General features: G+C 42.7%; 1 protein-coding gene across 4 annotated transcripts in view; it reads left to right on the top strand.

Moving 5' to 3' along the window:
* The window catches only part of DYNC2H1 (dynein cytoplasmic 2 heavy chain 1), a 269,900-nt gene that overhangs the window by 197,892 nt on the left and 56,151 nt on the right, over positions 1 to 15,857 (top strand). For all 4 annotated transcript variants that reach the window (XM_046014703.1, XM_046014702.1, XM_046014701.1 and 1 more), the window contains one exon: positions 7,712 to 7,921. In XM_046014703.1, the coding sequence (XP_045870659.1) occupies positions 7,712 to 7,921 (210 nt within the window). The remainder of the gene's footprint in view (positions 1 to 7,711; positions 7,922 to 15,857) is intronic.

The following is a 15,857-nucleotide window of genomic DNA, read 5'->3' as shown; positions in this document are numbered from 1 at the left end:
CAGTTTATCATTAGTAAGAGATTTTCAGGTTATGTTTGAAAAGAATGTGTATTCTGCTGTGGTTGACTGATGTGTTCAAATTATGTCCTTTAAGTGAAGGACAATGTTTTACAATGTTCTGTTCACAACTCATATATATATATGTGTGTGTGTGTGTGTGTGTGTGTGTATATATATATATATATATATATGAGTTTTTAATTTTTGAATTATACAAAATCAGAATGTTATCTCTGTTTTATTTTAAATTTTTACTTAAGTTCAAGTTAGTTACTATATAGCGTGTTATGAGTTTTCAGGTAGAGGTCAGTGACTCATCAGTTGCATACCATACCAGTGCTCCTTGCATCACGTGCCTCCATCATGCCCATCCCCCGGCCACCCCCCCCAGCAACTATCTTTTGATAGGTTGAAACTTAATCATTGTGATTTCCTTTAGCTCTTGAACTGTTTTTCTTCTGACATTAGTAAATTTTTATGAGCTTTCTTTTACTATCGGCTAGATGTAGCTTATTCCCTGCTTTTACTCTCGGTTTTTGGATCTGTTTGTGTGGGTGTATCTCATGGAGAGGCCACAGGTGGCTTTTGACTGATCTTTAGGTGGACCCTTCAGTCTATGTACATTAATTTGGGCTGCTATATATTATTAGGTTTTGTATTTTTCCACTTTATCATTTCTTTCTTACCATCCTTTGGACTGATTCTTGTCTCTGATATTTTTCTCTCATAGTTTACAAATCATACACGCTTTCTCGTTGCCCAGTGATATTTGCTGCACCTGCTTAGCTTAGTAAAGTTAACAGAAATATAGTGGCTTACCTGGAGGAGAATTCCGGAAGCTCAGGACACGCAGTGCAGCCCTGATGTCGTGCGGAGCTGCTACGACATGTCTCCGTCTTGGGGGTGGTCGCGGCTTGATGCCGGTCCAGGGCTACCCCACATTCCTGTCTTCACTGTTCTTCCCTCCGGAGTCTTGGGCACAGATCGCTAGTGTCACTGCCCTCCTGCCTGAAGTCCTTTGGCGTTGAGCTCTTGGAGCGCTTCTTTCTCTGAACATGCCCTTCGCTTTCCTCCAGTGTTTACACGTGCGTTTTCCTCGGTCAGCAGTTGATGAAGTTCTAGAACCTAGGTGAGGTTCGGTGGGCTGAGGTCCGGAGCCAATGACCAAGAAAGAATTCTTGAGACATCTTTGATGCAAAATGGTGGTTTATGAAAGCACGTGGACAGGACCCTTGGGCAGGAAGAGCCACGGCCCTGGGTTGTGAGGGATGGCAGGTTATGTACCCTGTGGTTGGGGGAAGGTGAGGGGAAGGTGAGGGGAAGGGAGGTTTCAAAGGAGTTTTCATATGCTAAAGAGTGCCTAAAAGAGTATCCCAGAGGTCTTCCTGACTTGATCAATGTTGTCTTTTGGCAATCTATTAACATAGAGATAGTTGGGAGATTCCTGGTGGGATGTCACAATCCTGCTATCAAGCGTCTTTGTTAGTGAGATTTAGGTTCAGAAGAGATTTAACTATATTTACATTTCCTTCTACCTCAGCCTCTGTCAGTTTTGTGTATGGAGGGGAGGGCTTGGGGAACTGAGTTATTTGCCTCTGGAAATTATCAATAGCACAAGGTAACTTCTTTGTTAGTTCTCTAGGACATTTGTTCTCTAGGACATTTGTAAACCAAGGGGAACTATTTGTTTCTCATTTATGGTGGTCAGGGGTGCCTGAGGACTGTCACACATACTACCCAGGGGAGCGTGTGGAGAGGGGGTGCAGGGTGCCAGCTTTTGCTTTGTCCTCAGCCAGCCTCCTGCTCCCTCATCACAGTGACTGTCTCTCATTATAGTGAGAGGCCTAGTGAGATGATTCTGCTCTTCTGTGGTTTCTCCCGTTGCTGCTGAGAAGTTCCTTTTTGCTCCTCGACTTCTTTTTACTCGTGTACTGTTTTTAGATCTCTTTGTCGCAGTTTTCTGCAGTTTGACTAAGACCTGCCCCTCCGGCTTTGCGCGCCTTCACTTGCTCTGTGAGTGACCGCAGCGGGAGGTGACTCTGTGAGCGCACACGTGTCCTCTGCTCAGTGAACATGAGTTTAGTTGTGACTAAACTAAATGAAATGAGCATCGAAACATTTGGTTTCCTTTGCCCCTTTTGGTGGTTGGCGTGATCCTGTCACTAATACCCGACTTCAGGTACAATAACATGAGACGACAGAGCAGCGGCTCTTCCGGGAAATGGGATGCCCGGAATTCCGTAGATCTTTCTCCCCTTCACCAGACGGACAGGCCTGTTTTATTTCCTGTTTCCCTTTTTGTTCCCTGCCTTGCTGCCTCTCTCCCACAGTCTTGTCAGAAATCCGCTTCTGGAGAGACACAACGTAGCGTGGCTATGTCAGACTTTGACCTTTCTGACCAGGAGTGCGTTTGTCTTCTGTAATGCTTGAGAGCGCGTATGTGTGTGGAACGGAAAGAGCTGTTCCTCCATCACCACAGAGCGGCCGCACCTCTTCTCCACCGGAGGAGCTCTTAGGTTCAAGTCTAGTGGAAACAGGTGCGTCTTTCTCAGGAGCCCCAGCGGAATTGTCACAGCCGTGGACGCTGTCTCATCCGCCGGCACCGTGGTCGGGAGAACGGAGCGCTCGTGTTTGGGAAGCTTTAGTCACATACTAATTTCTACAACCGAGTTCAGTACACTCTGGTAGAACCACATGGACTAAGACTTAGGAAAGGCTGTTTCCGCCCCAGAGAGATCGTAGGAAATGACTATCTAAAGAAGAATGAAGAGTTCCTGGAGGGCAAAACACAGTGTCTACCCCATGGGAATGAAGATATTGCCCCCTTTTCTGTGACCCTTACGGAACCACCCACCTCGTTGTTTCTCATTTCCTTTTACGCTTTTTAAATGGATGGTATATTGAGTCATTTTAATATCTTCCTTATCATAGAAAAAATATCTTGGACCTAGACATGATCATATAAGTGGGTGGGGGGAACCTCTGTCTGGTTGTTGGTCACTGTTTCACAAGGCTGTGATCTTACCGATTTCACTGCTTCGCAGACGTGAGAAGGACCAACACCACAATCTCCAGAACACTTGGAATAAGTGATAGTGTCCTTGAGAGGCTGGCCAGCCCCCGCACGAGGGACACCTCCCTTCCTGGAAATTGTTTGACTGAAACTCAGCCATCCCACCGTCTGCAGCCCTTCCCTACAGCAGCGTGCTGGGCTGACGACAGCCGCGCAGCCTGGCCCAGCTCCTCTCGGGACCTCTGCGGACACACCTGCCAAGCCCTGGCCTGGTCAGTGCTAGAGTCTCCTCTCCTGATGGAAATTCTCCCACAGAGAGCCATCTTCGGAAATCTCTAGCAAACACAAAACCACCCCACTTTCCATGTCGTCCATGTCACCGGAGTCCGAAACAGTATCCCGCCTACACATTATTTCAGTTAAAACACAGAAGTCCTGGATTCACACCCATATTATGCCAAATTAGGGTCATTTTTCTGGCCTGAGTGACTCTTTAATAGTTAAGTTTTAAAAGACCCATAACTTTTTCCCCCAGCAGCTCCATAATCACTTAATGATTTTCTCTGAATACACTCAGCTTTTTCATGACAAGATGAACTTTAAAATGTTAAGGCCATCCTTCGAAGGAACACAGTTTACTCATTTGTATTTAATTACTAGAGAAGGCTTTTGTAATAATCAGCTGACAAAAGATACAACTGTAGTTCCTCGTAGTCTCACCGGAAATCATGGTGTGCATGTCGTGGTTATTCATGGTGATTTTAGCTAATGTATGGGTATATAATGAATTAGAAACTACGTTATTCACAATTTTTTTGTCTTAAAATGATAACATACCGCTCCTCCTATGAATTCTCTCTCTACTTCATCCTTTTGGGTGAGCAGAGTAGCTGCATAAATTTCTAGAATTAGTTATTTTGATGTGATTTTTTTGTAAATTTGTGGAGGCGTTGAGGTGGACTGTGTTCCTGTCCAGACTACAGTATGCCGTGCAGTCTCCTGTCTTACAAGGCTCTGCAGCGGACTGACCTCCCTCAGCTCATATAGTGCATTCTGCCTTCTTCTTTTTTTCCTTCCAATGCTTTTTCACTTTGGAGACAATGCTGTATATTTTTTTCTGTTCTTTTGTTCTTATTGCTGGCGGACAGCATTTTCCTTGCTGGTCTCCAGAGCAGGACTGTGTGCTGGGAGGAGGACGTGGAAGGCGGACGGCAATGTAGATGGCATCTGTAGTACGTGCAAGCGGGAACTTAATTTTGACATATTGTATGTCACTGATAGATCCAGAACATCAGCATTTCAACATGTGGTCAGTAGAGAAAATTATTCATGTGATATTTTACATTCTTTTTTCATATTAAGTCTCTGAAATGCAGTTCGCATTTTACACGTACTGCACGTCTGTAAACTGCTGTCCCTGTGTGAACCCTGTTTGAATTTTAACCATTTGTATGCTCTCCTAAATCACCCTCCTAACAAGTTTAGGACAGTGAGCTGTTTTCTTGGATTATGGATCCAAGAGTGGTGGAAAATCTCTCACCCAAGTATCTCTGCTTAATTAACGCAGCTGGCCACTTGGAGTCGCAGCCGCTGCCGCTGCCCAGCCCCAAACTTCTGCGGGCCTCCGCACAGAGGACACTCGGTCAGCTCCGCCTGCGCCCTCGAAGTGGGACAGTGAAGCCCGTGTGAGGCCACAGCTGTTGACGCCGGGGCGCACGGAGTCTCTTAAGGCCGCTGGGGAGACCTCCGGCTGCATGAGAAGGTTCCATTGCAAATGTTACCGCTCGTGCACAGGGCACCGGGTCACCCCAGAGTTCCGAGGGACACGGACCGTGAGGGGACTCTCGCTCTCGGGCCTGCAGCTGTGGATCCAGGCGTCGCTCTGACTTTCGGGTCTTACCCCAGAAGAAACGGGTTTTGTAGAGCGGCAGCTGCCGTGGGTGGTGGCTCCTCTCTCAGGTCTGGGCGGAGGAAGGGGAAGGGACTCCCCGTTCTCGATGCCGTAAAGAGCGTCGTGGCTCACGAGCCATCAGATGTACAGCAGAGCGGCGGCCCGGGCGGGAACTCGGGGCGATGTCGGTTCCCACCCTCAGGAAGACTCGGAGGGGTCAGGAGCTCGGGGTGGGAGGCGGCTGCAGTCGGGGTGGACACAGCGAGGGCGCTCGAGTTGACGCGGGGCCTGGGCACGGGCCGGACGGCGGCCGTCTGGTGAGCAAACTCGGAGGAGGAGGAGTTGCTGCTCGGGGCTGGGCAGAGACAGTGGCTTCTTGGGCTGGAACCTCCCGGGGGAGGCGCCGTGAAGATGGTTGAAACGGCAGCGGAGGGCTCAGTGTCACGTCGGCGTTGCTGATGGAGCAGCGCCGGGTCTGAGCGGGGGACCCCCGTCTGGAAAGAAGTTCTCCTGCGGCAGAAGGCGCTCAGCCGGCCTCCGGGGCTGCAGGAACTCGATCCTGACGGGAGAGCGGATCCGCGCAGCCACTGCCTGGTTGTCTTGGGAGCTCGCCGCGGCCGCCCCGGCCTTCAGCAGCCCGCAGCCCGGCCCGGCGGCGCCCTCAGCACTGCGGGGGACCCCCGCCTGCCCGGAGCTCAGGACCCACGGCCAGCTCAGATGGTGACAGCAGATTTAACAATGAAGTATTTTCAAATTAAGCTGTATACATTTTTTTTGAGACAATGCTATTGCAGCATTAAGAGGCTACAGTGTAGCATACATAGAACTTCCGTAGGCACTGGGAGCCAAAAAATTCATTTGACCTGATTCACTGTAATATTTGCTTTATTGTGGTTGTGAGGACCGGAACCCACAGTATCTCTGAGGTTTGCCTGTGTAACAATAATAGAAACAAAACTGTCTGAATTTGAGGTCCTTGTCTAAATCTGTCTTCAGGTATAATCTTATACTCTTAAGCCAGTAAAATTTATTTAGTGGTGATTTATTTAATGCCAATAGCCACACTAGATCATCATGTCATTAAATTATTTATCATGTTCAACAGGTGAAAAAGACAGTGCTCTCGTGGGATATATGAATGTGGCCAGCATTAGAGCAAAGAGAAGGGATCCTTAACCAGGCCTGTAAGCAGAATATATAAAGAAAGTTAGGATAATGTATAGTAGGTAAGAGAAAGGGACTCCACACACTTATCTCTTGATTGTCTTTTGGCACATTTAGAATATTATTGGAGGTAATTTTTTTCCCTCTTAACCATATGAGCTCTTCAGATACAATTCCTGTCCTTGAATTTTTCCTACTAATTTGAGAAATCCTAGAAATCCCGGTGTCAGAATCCCTGTTAAAGTATAGATGGAGAAATGAACACGAAGTTGTAATAAAACATAATAACCCCTGATCTTGGTCAAAACATGCGTAGTGTGCTTCTGTAATGTGCATGTGGGGACTTTCAGATTGGATCAAGTAAGCATTCGCATTCTGTTTCAAAGCCATGATTTCTTCTCTCGTTCATGGCGTAGCTGTTCTGCTGTCTGCGTTGGCTTACAGACGCCGCTCCTGCCGTCCTTCCGACCGCATTGACTGCTGCCGCTTAGCGTTGCTCCCCGTTCTTAGTTCCCAGCCCCATCCCACTTCAAATGGTGGGCAACTCCCGAATTCCCTTCCTGTGTAGTCACCGATGTAACAAACTTGGCCTCCAGAAAACAACAGTGTTTTTTTTAATTAATTAATTTATTTATTTTCAACGTAACGGTACTCATTGTTTTTGCACCACACCCACTGCTCCATGCAATACGTGCCCTCTCTATTACCCTCCACCTGGTTCCCCAACCTCCCACCCCACCCCCCCCCGCCCCTTCAAAACCCTCAGGTTCTTTTTCAGAGTCCACAGTCTCTCATGGTTCATCTCCCCTTCCAATTTCCCACAACTCCCTTCTCCTCTCCATCTCCCCATGTCCTCCATGTTCTTTGTTATGCTCCACAAATAAGTGAAACCATATGATACTTGACTCTCTCTGCTTGACTTATTTCGCTCAGCATAATCTCTTCCAGTCCCGTCCATGTTGCTACAAAAGTTGGGTATTCATCCTTTCTGATGGAGGCATAATACTCCATCGTGTATATGGACCACATCTTCCTTATCCATTCATCTGTTGAAGGGCATCTTGGTTCTTTCCACAGTTTGGCAACCATGGCCATTGCTGCTATAAACATTGGGGTACAGATGGCCCTTCTTTTCACTCCATCTGTATCTTTGGGGTAAATACCCGGTAGTGCAATTGCAGGGTCATAGGGAAGCTCTATTTTTAATTTCTTGAGGAATCTCCACACTGTTCTCCAGAGTGGCTGCACCAACTTGCATTCCCACCAACAGTGTAAGAGGGTTCCCCTTTCTCCACATCCTCTCCAATACATGTTGTTTCCTGTCTTGCTAATTTTGGCCATTCTAACTGGTGTTAGGTGGTATCTCAATGTGGTTTTAATTTGAATCTCCCTGATGGCTAGTGATGATGAGCATTTTTTCATGTGTCCGATAGTCATTTGTATGTCTTCGTTGGAGAAGGGAATCCATCAGGTCCTGGGCTCTTGTTTTTGGGGCGGTTTTTGATCACTGCTTCAATCTCGCAGAAAACAACTATTTCAAAACAGAGTGGGACAGCGAGGAATTTCCATAACTTTTGAAGTGTTTGGTGTCAGTGGTTTGTGCTGCTTTTCAGTAAGTATGACCTGACATTTTATTCTTCTAGAATTCAAACCTGATTCATCAGAAGGTGTCTCCTCCTAATGATCGACAAGGATCTCCAATATTGTCATTCATCATTCTGGAACAGTTTAATGCCATCCGCTTAGTCCAAAGCATTCATCAGTCTCTTGCTGCTCTCAGCAAAGTCATCAGAGGAACCACCTTACTGAGTTCGGAAGTACAGAAATTGGCAAGTGCTTTATTAAACCAAAAGGTAAGCCAGAATTAAATATGTTGTTTTTATTTCATGACTAGAAGTGACTCTTTCATTATGTATACATTTTTCAAGTCTTACCGTTAACAGTAACAGAAAACCCAAGGTAAACTACCTAAAAGCAGATGGCGATTACGTGACTGATGGAGTGGAAGGACCCAGGGGTAGCCGGGTAGTCGGCATGAAGGCTGCCTGATGCAGGAGCTCAGACTGTCATGAGGATCTTAGGATGTTACTTATCTGCCTCTCTGGTCATGGCATGTGTGAGTGCGCGTGTATGTATTTCTCTTTGTAGATGTATTTGGACGTGTGTGTGTCCAGGTTTGCGCCCTCCATGTTGATTTCACCTCGGGTCAGGTCGTCTATACATGATGCTGTCCTCTCAGGCTGCGTCTTACTGTCTTCTGAGCTCCAAGTCCAATAGAAAGAACACCTTTTTCCTGGTAACGCGGGCAAAAATCTTGGGATTAGCTTTAATCCAAACTGAGTAGCTAGTGTTTGATGCCTGCTCCCTTGACCATTCTCTGTGCGGGATTTGCAAGTTCTCATTGGCTAGGGCTTCAGCCGAATGTTTCCCCACAGCTAGGATGGGTTCAGCTCCATCTGTAATGCAGTGTACTCCGGGCTAGGGGGAATCGTCACCCCGTGCAAGATCAAGGTACTTTTCGCAGAAGAAAGAAAGAAGCATGTCTCTTGCTGAATAATCAGACCACTTCCTGGTTTGCTCAGGGACCTCGTTCTGCTGTGTCCTCACGTAGCACAGAGGAAGGACAGAGGAATCAGCCTCTCTCTGGTCCCTTTTTAGGAGGGCATTAGTCCTTCAGGAGGGCTCCACCCTTACGACCTGTTACCTCCCCAAAGTCTTGTCTCCAAGAACCATCACTAGGGGATTAGTCTTCAGCATATGGATCTGGGGGAGGACACAAACATTCAGTCCACTGAGATACTCGTCTCTTTTCTGCATAGGCCGAAGGGCAGACTCTAGTATGTATGTAGATGCCCCTCTATATTACACTTTGAATTGAGAAATACAGCCTCTAAAATATCAGTTAAGTATTTTTATAATTTGCATAAAAACAAATTGGCTAAAATTCTTTCCAAGGATGAAAGCGTGTTTTGCAAAGCACATTTGTATTATACCCCAGAGAGTGTCTCTAGAGATGTTTCCTGGTGTCCGATGAGACTCGAATGAGACTAGGCTGACCTTCACTAAGACAAGAGCCATAATATAGTTTCTGATATTTACTTTCCAAGGAGTTTTACCAAAAATTGTGAATCTAGTATTATCTCATTCATTTTAAGTAAAAAATTTAATGTTTTATTACATTTGAATGCAACAAGTTCTGTATTCAGTGATAGGATTTAATGTAATGTAGGAAATAGTTCAGTACATGACATTTTCTCATGGTGTCTGACATGACTGGAGTAAGAATTTTCTTAGAATTACAACTTTTTTACTTCTTTGTTTCTGGTAACCCTCTAAAACTTTTTTTGTAAAAAGTCACAATATAATTTGTTAAAGAGAACAGTACTGCTAAATATTGTTACTCTTCTTTTACATATTAGGATACAGGCTGTAAATTACAAGGTAAAAGGTAAGAATTGAAAAGATACAGGACCAAATCATTTCGTCTTTCGATACGCACTCTGTTCAGATCCTCATGTAGAGCTTCACTGTGGGGCGTCGAGATGTGTAAGAGCTAGGGTCTCCCTGCTGCGCAGTTTTCTCCTTTCACTCTTTTCTCTGCCATGGTCTTCTCTATAGCATTGCTTCTCCACGTGTGGTCTTCAGAGCAGGAACGTCCGCATCAGCTGAGAACTTGGTAGCGTGCGTTCTTGGGCCCCACCCCTGACTGTGTGACTCACACTGGTGTTCCCTGCAGTCTGCATTGTATCAGTGCCTTCAGATGGCTCTGACGCACCTCAATGTCCTAGAAACGCATCGTGTAGTCAGAATTCCCGTAAAAACTGGCAGAAGCACCTGCAGCGTCACCTTCCAGCCCTCCCAACTCCACTCGTCACTGTCTGTGACCACCTCCGTCGCTGGTCTGTAAATCTTGGGGGAAAAGAGAAGATGTTCATTCTTACGAAATGTTTGGGGAGACCTCCAACTTTTCTTTTTCTTTTTTTTTTTTTTTAAGATTTTATTCATTTATTTGACAGGCAGAGATCACAAGTAGGCAGAGAGGCAGGCAGAGAGAGAGGAGGAAGCAGGCTCCCTGCCAAGCAGAGAGCCCGATGCGGAACTCGATCCCAGGACCCTGAGATCATGACCTGAGCCGAAGGCAGAGGCTTAACCCACTGAGCCACCTGGGCACCCCAACCTCCAACTTTTCTTAAAGGCTTCCTCTTTTAAAATTTATCTACCTTCATGGAAATAGTGCTTTAAATAGTCATCAACTATTTTACCTAATGATAATTAGGTAACAGTGAGTGATTTGCATTTTTCCATTAGAATAAAGTAATACCTTATGTTTTATGTAACATTTTCCTAGTCCCGAGCACTTTGGCACTCTGCTCTCATCCTGTCCCTTCACTTAGGTCAGAAAGCTAACACTGGAAGGAGAGGCTGTCCCGTAAAGAGGCCGAGCCCATTCTGCAGTCCTGGCGTTGTGTTTCCTGCATCAGCTCTCGCCCCACCTCCTCCACCATGAGTAGTTTGTGCATGCTGTCCTGCAGTGGCAGGGTCGTCTTTGTCCCAAGAGGCACTTAGCAGCTTTGTGAGCACTGAACTCCACATACTCATCTCTGAAGGCTTATCACGTACCGGGATGGAACTGCCCTACCTCGTCATCTCTAGCGTCACTTAAATCCGACTTTTATTAGCTACACTCACAAATGGAAATCAGTTCCTGATGATTTATGTCAATACAAGGGGGTCCATGTATATCCTGAATCTCTAGTATCTTGGAATTCTCCTTCAGTATCCCTAATTTAATACTGTTAATTTGCATGATAAGAGAATATGTGCTTTTTTTTTTTAAAGCAGAGATTTTTTAAAAAATATTTTATTTATTTATTTGACAGAGAGAGATCACAAGTAGGCAGAGAGGCAGGCAGAGAGAGAAGGAGAAACAGGCTCACCACTGAGCAGAGAGCCCGATGCGGGGCTCGATCCCAGGAACCTGAGATCATGACCTGAGCCGAAGGCAGAGACTTAAACCACTGAGCCACCCAGGCGCCCCTAAAGCAGAGATTTTTAACTCCAGAGTTTATTCTTCCCCTTGTCCTTTTTTATTCATTTAGCAAGTGGAAATGGAAGTACGGTGTTCTAAGACTTTGTGCTATATGTGAAGTTTTAGTAGTATTATTGGAGTTTTATTAATATCACCTAATATTTATTGTTTTTTAAAGGTAGGATGTAGTAAGTTAAAGATGTGTACTATAAATCCTAAAGCAACCAATAAAAATAAAGTTAAAATACCACAGAGGTATGTGTAATGAGCCAATATAAGACATAAGAGGGAAATACAACCTTTACTTAAATAGTCCAAAAGAAAGATAAGCAAATAGAGAAGTGTGAAGTTACCAGTATCAGGAATAAGACAAGAGACATCACTACAGTTTCTACAGACATTAAAAGCATAATAGAATGTTTTTAACAGCTCTATGCTCATAAATTCAACAACTTAGGTGAGATGTAAGAATTCCTTGAAAGATTCAAGCCACCAAAGCTCATTCAAGAAGAAATAGTCTATAACCTATACTTTGTCTATTAAAGAATTTGAATTTGTTACAAACTTTCCCACAAAGAGAACTCCTAGAATTCACTGCTGAAATCTAATAAATATTTAATAAAGAAATAATACCCACTCTATGTAAACTCTTCCAGAAAATAGAAGAGGTAGGAATACGTCCCTGAGCTTCCTGAGACCAGCATTGCCCAATAATAAAAACTAAGAAGGACATCATAATACAGGAAATATGTAGATAAATTTCCTTCAACATAGACCCGAAACTTCTCAACAAGATATTAGGAAGGTAAATTCAACAAAATATAAAAGGGTAAGGTTTATTCTAGGAATATAAGGTTGAATTAAAAAAATGTTATTTATCATTTTAATAGACTAGTAAAAGTTACATGATATTCTCAGTAGACACAGAAAAGGCATTAGACAAAAGTCAACATCCAGTCATGATAAAAGCTTTCAGCAAGTCAGAATTAGAGTAATGGGCCGTCTCAACCAGATAAGGGCATCCATGAAAAAGCTGTAAGTAACATAATAGCAAAGGGCCAATCACTTTCCCCCTGAGAATCAGAAATAAGGCACTGAGGTCCACTCTCACTACTCCTGTCCAGCATTGCACTAGCTAGCACAAGTTTAGAAAAGAAATAAGGCATACAGACTGGAAAGGAAGAAGGAAGCTTGTCTTTATTTGCAGAGGATATGATCATCTGTTTTCATTGTCTTAAGGAATCTACCAAAATATGTAGAGCTAGTAAGAACCTTTAAGTTTAGCAAGGTTGTGGGATGCAAGTTAAATACGTAAAAATGATACATATTCTGGAACCAGCTACTGGAAATTGAAATTAAAAAGTACTCTGCAGTAATAGAAAGACCACCTATCAGGATGAAATTGACACAAAAGATGTGTGACACTTTTGTATACACTGAAAACCACAAAGCTTTGATGAGTGAAATTAAAGAAGAGCCAAATAAACAGAAAGATGCCCTGAAAGATGTACTGTGTTCATGTATCAGCAGATCCAGCATTGTGAAGACACTAATTCTTCCCAAATTAGTCAAGAGATTCAAAACACTGCCAGTCAAAACCTCTACAGAATCTTCTTGTCGTGATTGACAGTTTGTTTCTAATATTTATTTTTTGTAAAAATACAAAGACCTAGTGTACCCTAAATAGTTTTGGAAAAGAATAAAATGGAAGATCTTGCTCAACATGATTCCTAGAACTGTTATGAAGATATGGTCAAAGCACTGTGGTATTGGCATAAAGATAGATGTGGACTGGAACGAAGAGTCTGGGGAAGACCCAGTGACATATGGTTAGTCGATTGCACCAAGTATGCTACAGCAATTAAAGAAAGGGGAAATCTCTTTAATAGACAGTACTGGCAGAATTGAAGAGCCAAAGCCAGAAAAATTAAAACCGGACACCTGTATCTCTAAACATACATAAAAATTATCCCCAAATTGATTATACTCTTTCGAATATAAAAAGTTAGCCACAAACAGGAGAAAGGGTAGCTAGACATAGACCCAATAAAGGAACATGTATCTGGAATTTTTTTTTTTTTTTTTTTTTTTTTTAAAGATTTATTTATTTGACAGATAGAGATCACAAGTAGGCAGAGAGGCAGGCAGAGAGAGAGAGAGGAGGAAGCAGGCTCCCCGCTAAGCAGAGAGCCCGACGCGGGGCTCGATCCCAGGACCCCGGGATCATGACCTGAGCTGAAGGCAGAGGCTTTAACCCGCTGAGCCACCCAGGCGCCCCTGGAATTTTTTTTTAAGTACAACTCATTAATGAGAAGACAAGCATTCCAAATTTAAAAAAACAAAAAACAAAAACCTTGAAGACCCTTTAACAAGAGATATACCTCTTGATACCACATTTTCTTTATCTATTAATCTGTGGATGGACACTTCCCTTTTCTTGGCTACTGCAATAAGCAGAGGGGTGCTTATATCTTTTCATGTTTTTGTCATCTTTGGGTGAATACCTTAGAGTGGAATTATGGGATCATATGTTAATTCTATTTTTTGTTTTTTGAAGAGCCTTCAATACTGTTGTACACAGTGGCTGCACCAATTTGCATTCCCACCAGCAGCGCACAGGGGTTCCTTTTCTACACATCCTCGCTACACTTGTTATTCCTTGTGTTTTTGATTGTAGCCATTCTGACAAGTGTATTGAATCATGGTACACCTGAAACTAAGATAACATTTTTTAATTATACTTAATTAAGAAATAAAAAGAAGATATACAGATGACAAAGAAGCACATAAAAAAAATGCTTATTATCAAGGGTGCCTGGCTGACTTAGTCAGTAGAACATGCAACTCTTGATCTCAGGGTTGTGAGTTCAAGCCCCATGTTGGATATAGAGATTACTTACATAAATACACTTAAAAACAATTAAAAATGCTTAGTATCAATCATTAGGAAAATGAATATTAAAATTACAGTAAGAATATCGATATATAGAAGTCAGTTGCATTTTTATACAGTATACAGTAGCAGTGAATGCTAGTTCATAGCATTTAGAGTATCCAGAATGAAATTAAGAAAGCAACTCCACTTAAAATAGTTTTAAAAAGGTAAATATATGGGAATAAAAGTAAGAAACAGAGAGCAAGATTTGTATGTTGAAAACTACAAAACATCACTGAAAGAAATTAAAGACTAAAATAAATTTAAAATCATCCTTTGTTCATGGGGGAACTGAGAAGTGAGTATATGGGTACAGAGTAGTTTTAGGGAGTAATGAAAGTCTTCTGAAATTAGAGGGAGTTAAGCTGATTGATCTGTGGATATTGAACCATCCTTGCATCCTGGGAATAATCCCATTTTGATCTTGGTGAATGATTATTTTAATGTATTGTTGAATTTGGTTTGCTGATATTTTGTTGAAGATTTTTGCATCCGTGTTCACCAGTGATATTGCCCTGTATTTTTCTTTTCTTTTTCCTTTCCTTTCCTTTCTTTTTCTTTCTTTTCTTTTCTTTCATTCATTCTTTTTCTTTCTTTCATAATATCTTTGTGTGGTTTAAGCTGACCTCATAGAATGAATTTAGAAGTATTCTTTACTCTTTATTTTTTGGAATAGTTTGAGAATATTAACTCTTTTTTAAATGGTAAAATCCACCTGTGAAGCCATCTGGTCCTAGACTTTTGTTGGGAGATTTTTGATTGCTGATTCAATTTTGTTGCTAGTTATTGGTCTGTTCAGATTTTCTGGTTTTTTTCCTAAGTTGGTCTTTGAAGAATATATGTTTCTAGAAATTTATTCCTTCTAGGTTGTCCAATTTGCTGGCATATAGTTTTTTGGAGTAGTCTCTTGCACTCCTTTGTATTGTTGTGGCATAGGGTGCAACTTCTACTCATCCATTTCCAATAATATTTGAATACTGTCTGTTTTTTTTTCTTTCCTTAATGAGTCAGCCTAACAGTTTATCAATTTTGTTTATCTTTTTTGAAAAAAAGAACAAGCCCTTAATTTTATTGACCTTTGCTTTTTTTTTTTTTTAATCTCTTTCATTTATTCCCCTCCGATCTTTATTATTTCTTTCCTTCCATTAACTTTGGGTTATGTTGGTTGTTATTGTTCCTTTAGGTATAAGGTTAGGTTGTTTGGGATTTTTATTGTTTCTTGAAGGAAGCCTTTAACACTGTAAAGTTGCTTCTTCGAAGCTGTTTCGCTGTGTCTCAGAGGTTTGGGATCATGCTGCTACCACGTCGATTTGTCTCCGGGTATTTGATGATCTCTGTTTCTCACTGAGCCTTTGGTTGTTGAGATTCCACGTGTGTGTGCTTTTCAGGGTGTTTTTTGTGTGATTTCTAGTTTCATACCATTGTGATTGGAAAAGATGCTTGACATGATTCCAGCTTTCTTAATGTATTGAGACTTGTTTTGTAGCCTCATGTGTGATCTGTTCTGGAGGATGTTCCGTGTGCCTTTGGAGAGTGAGTGTCTGCATTTTTGAATGGAAGCCTCTGTCTGTATCTCTTAAACCCATCTGACCTAATATGTTGCTCAAGGCCAGTGTTCCTTTATTGACTTTCTACCTGGATGATCTGCCCATTGATGTAAGTAGTGTATTAAAGCCCCGTATCTGTCAGTGTCTCCCTCTTTGTCTGTTAATGGTTCCTTTATATATTTACATGTCCTTATGGGGGTGTAAAGGTGTTTACAGGTTTTGTGTTTTCTTGTTGGATTGATCCTTATCATTATGCAATACACTTCTTTGTCTTTTCT

Source organism: Meles meles, chromosome 8 (genome assembly GCF_922984935.1).
Source record: "Meles meles chromosome 8, mMelMel3.1 paternal haplotype, whole genome shotgun sequence".
NCBI lineage: Eukaryota > Metazoa > Chordata > Mammalia > Carnivora > Mustelidae > Meles > Meles meles.
Note: the sequence above shows the minus strand (reverse complement) of the source record. Positions and strands in the feature narration are given on the sequence as shown.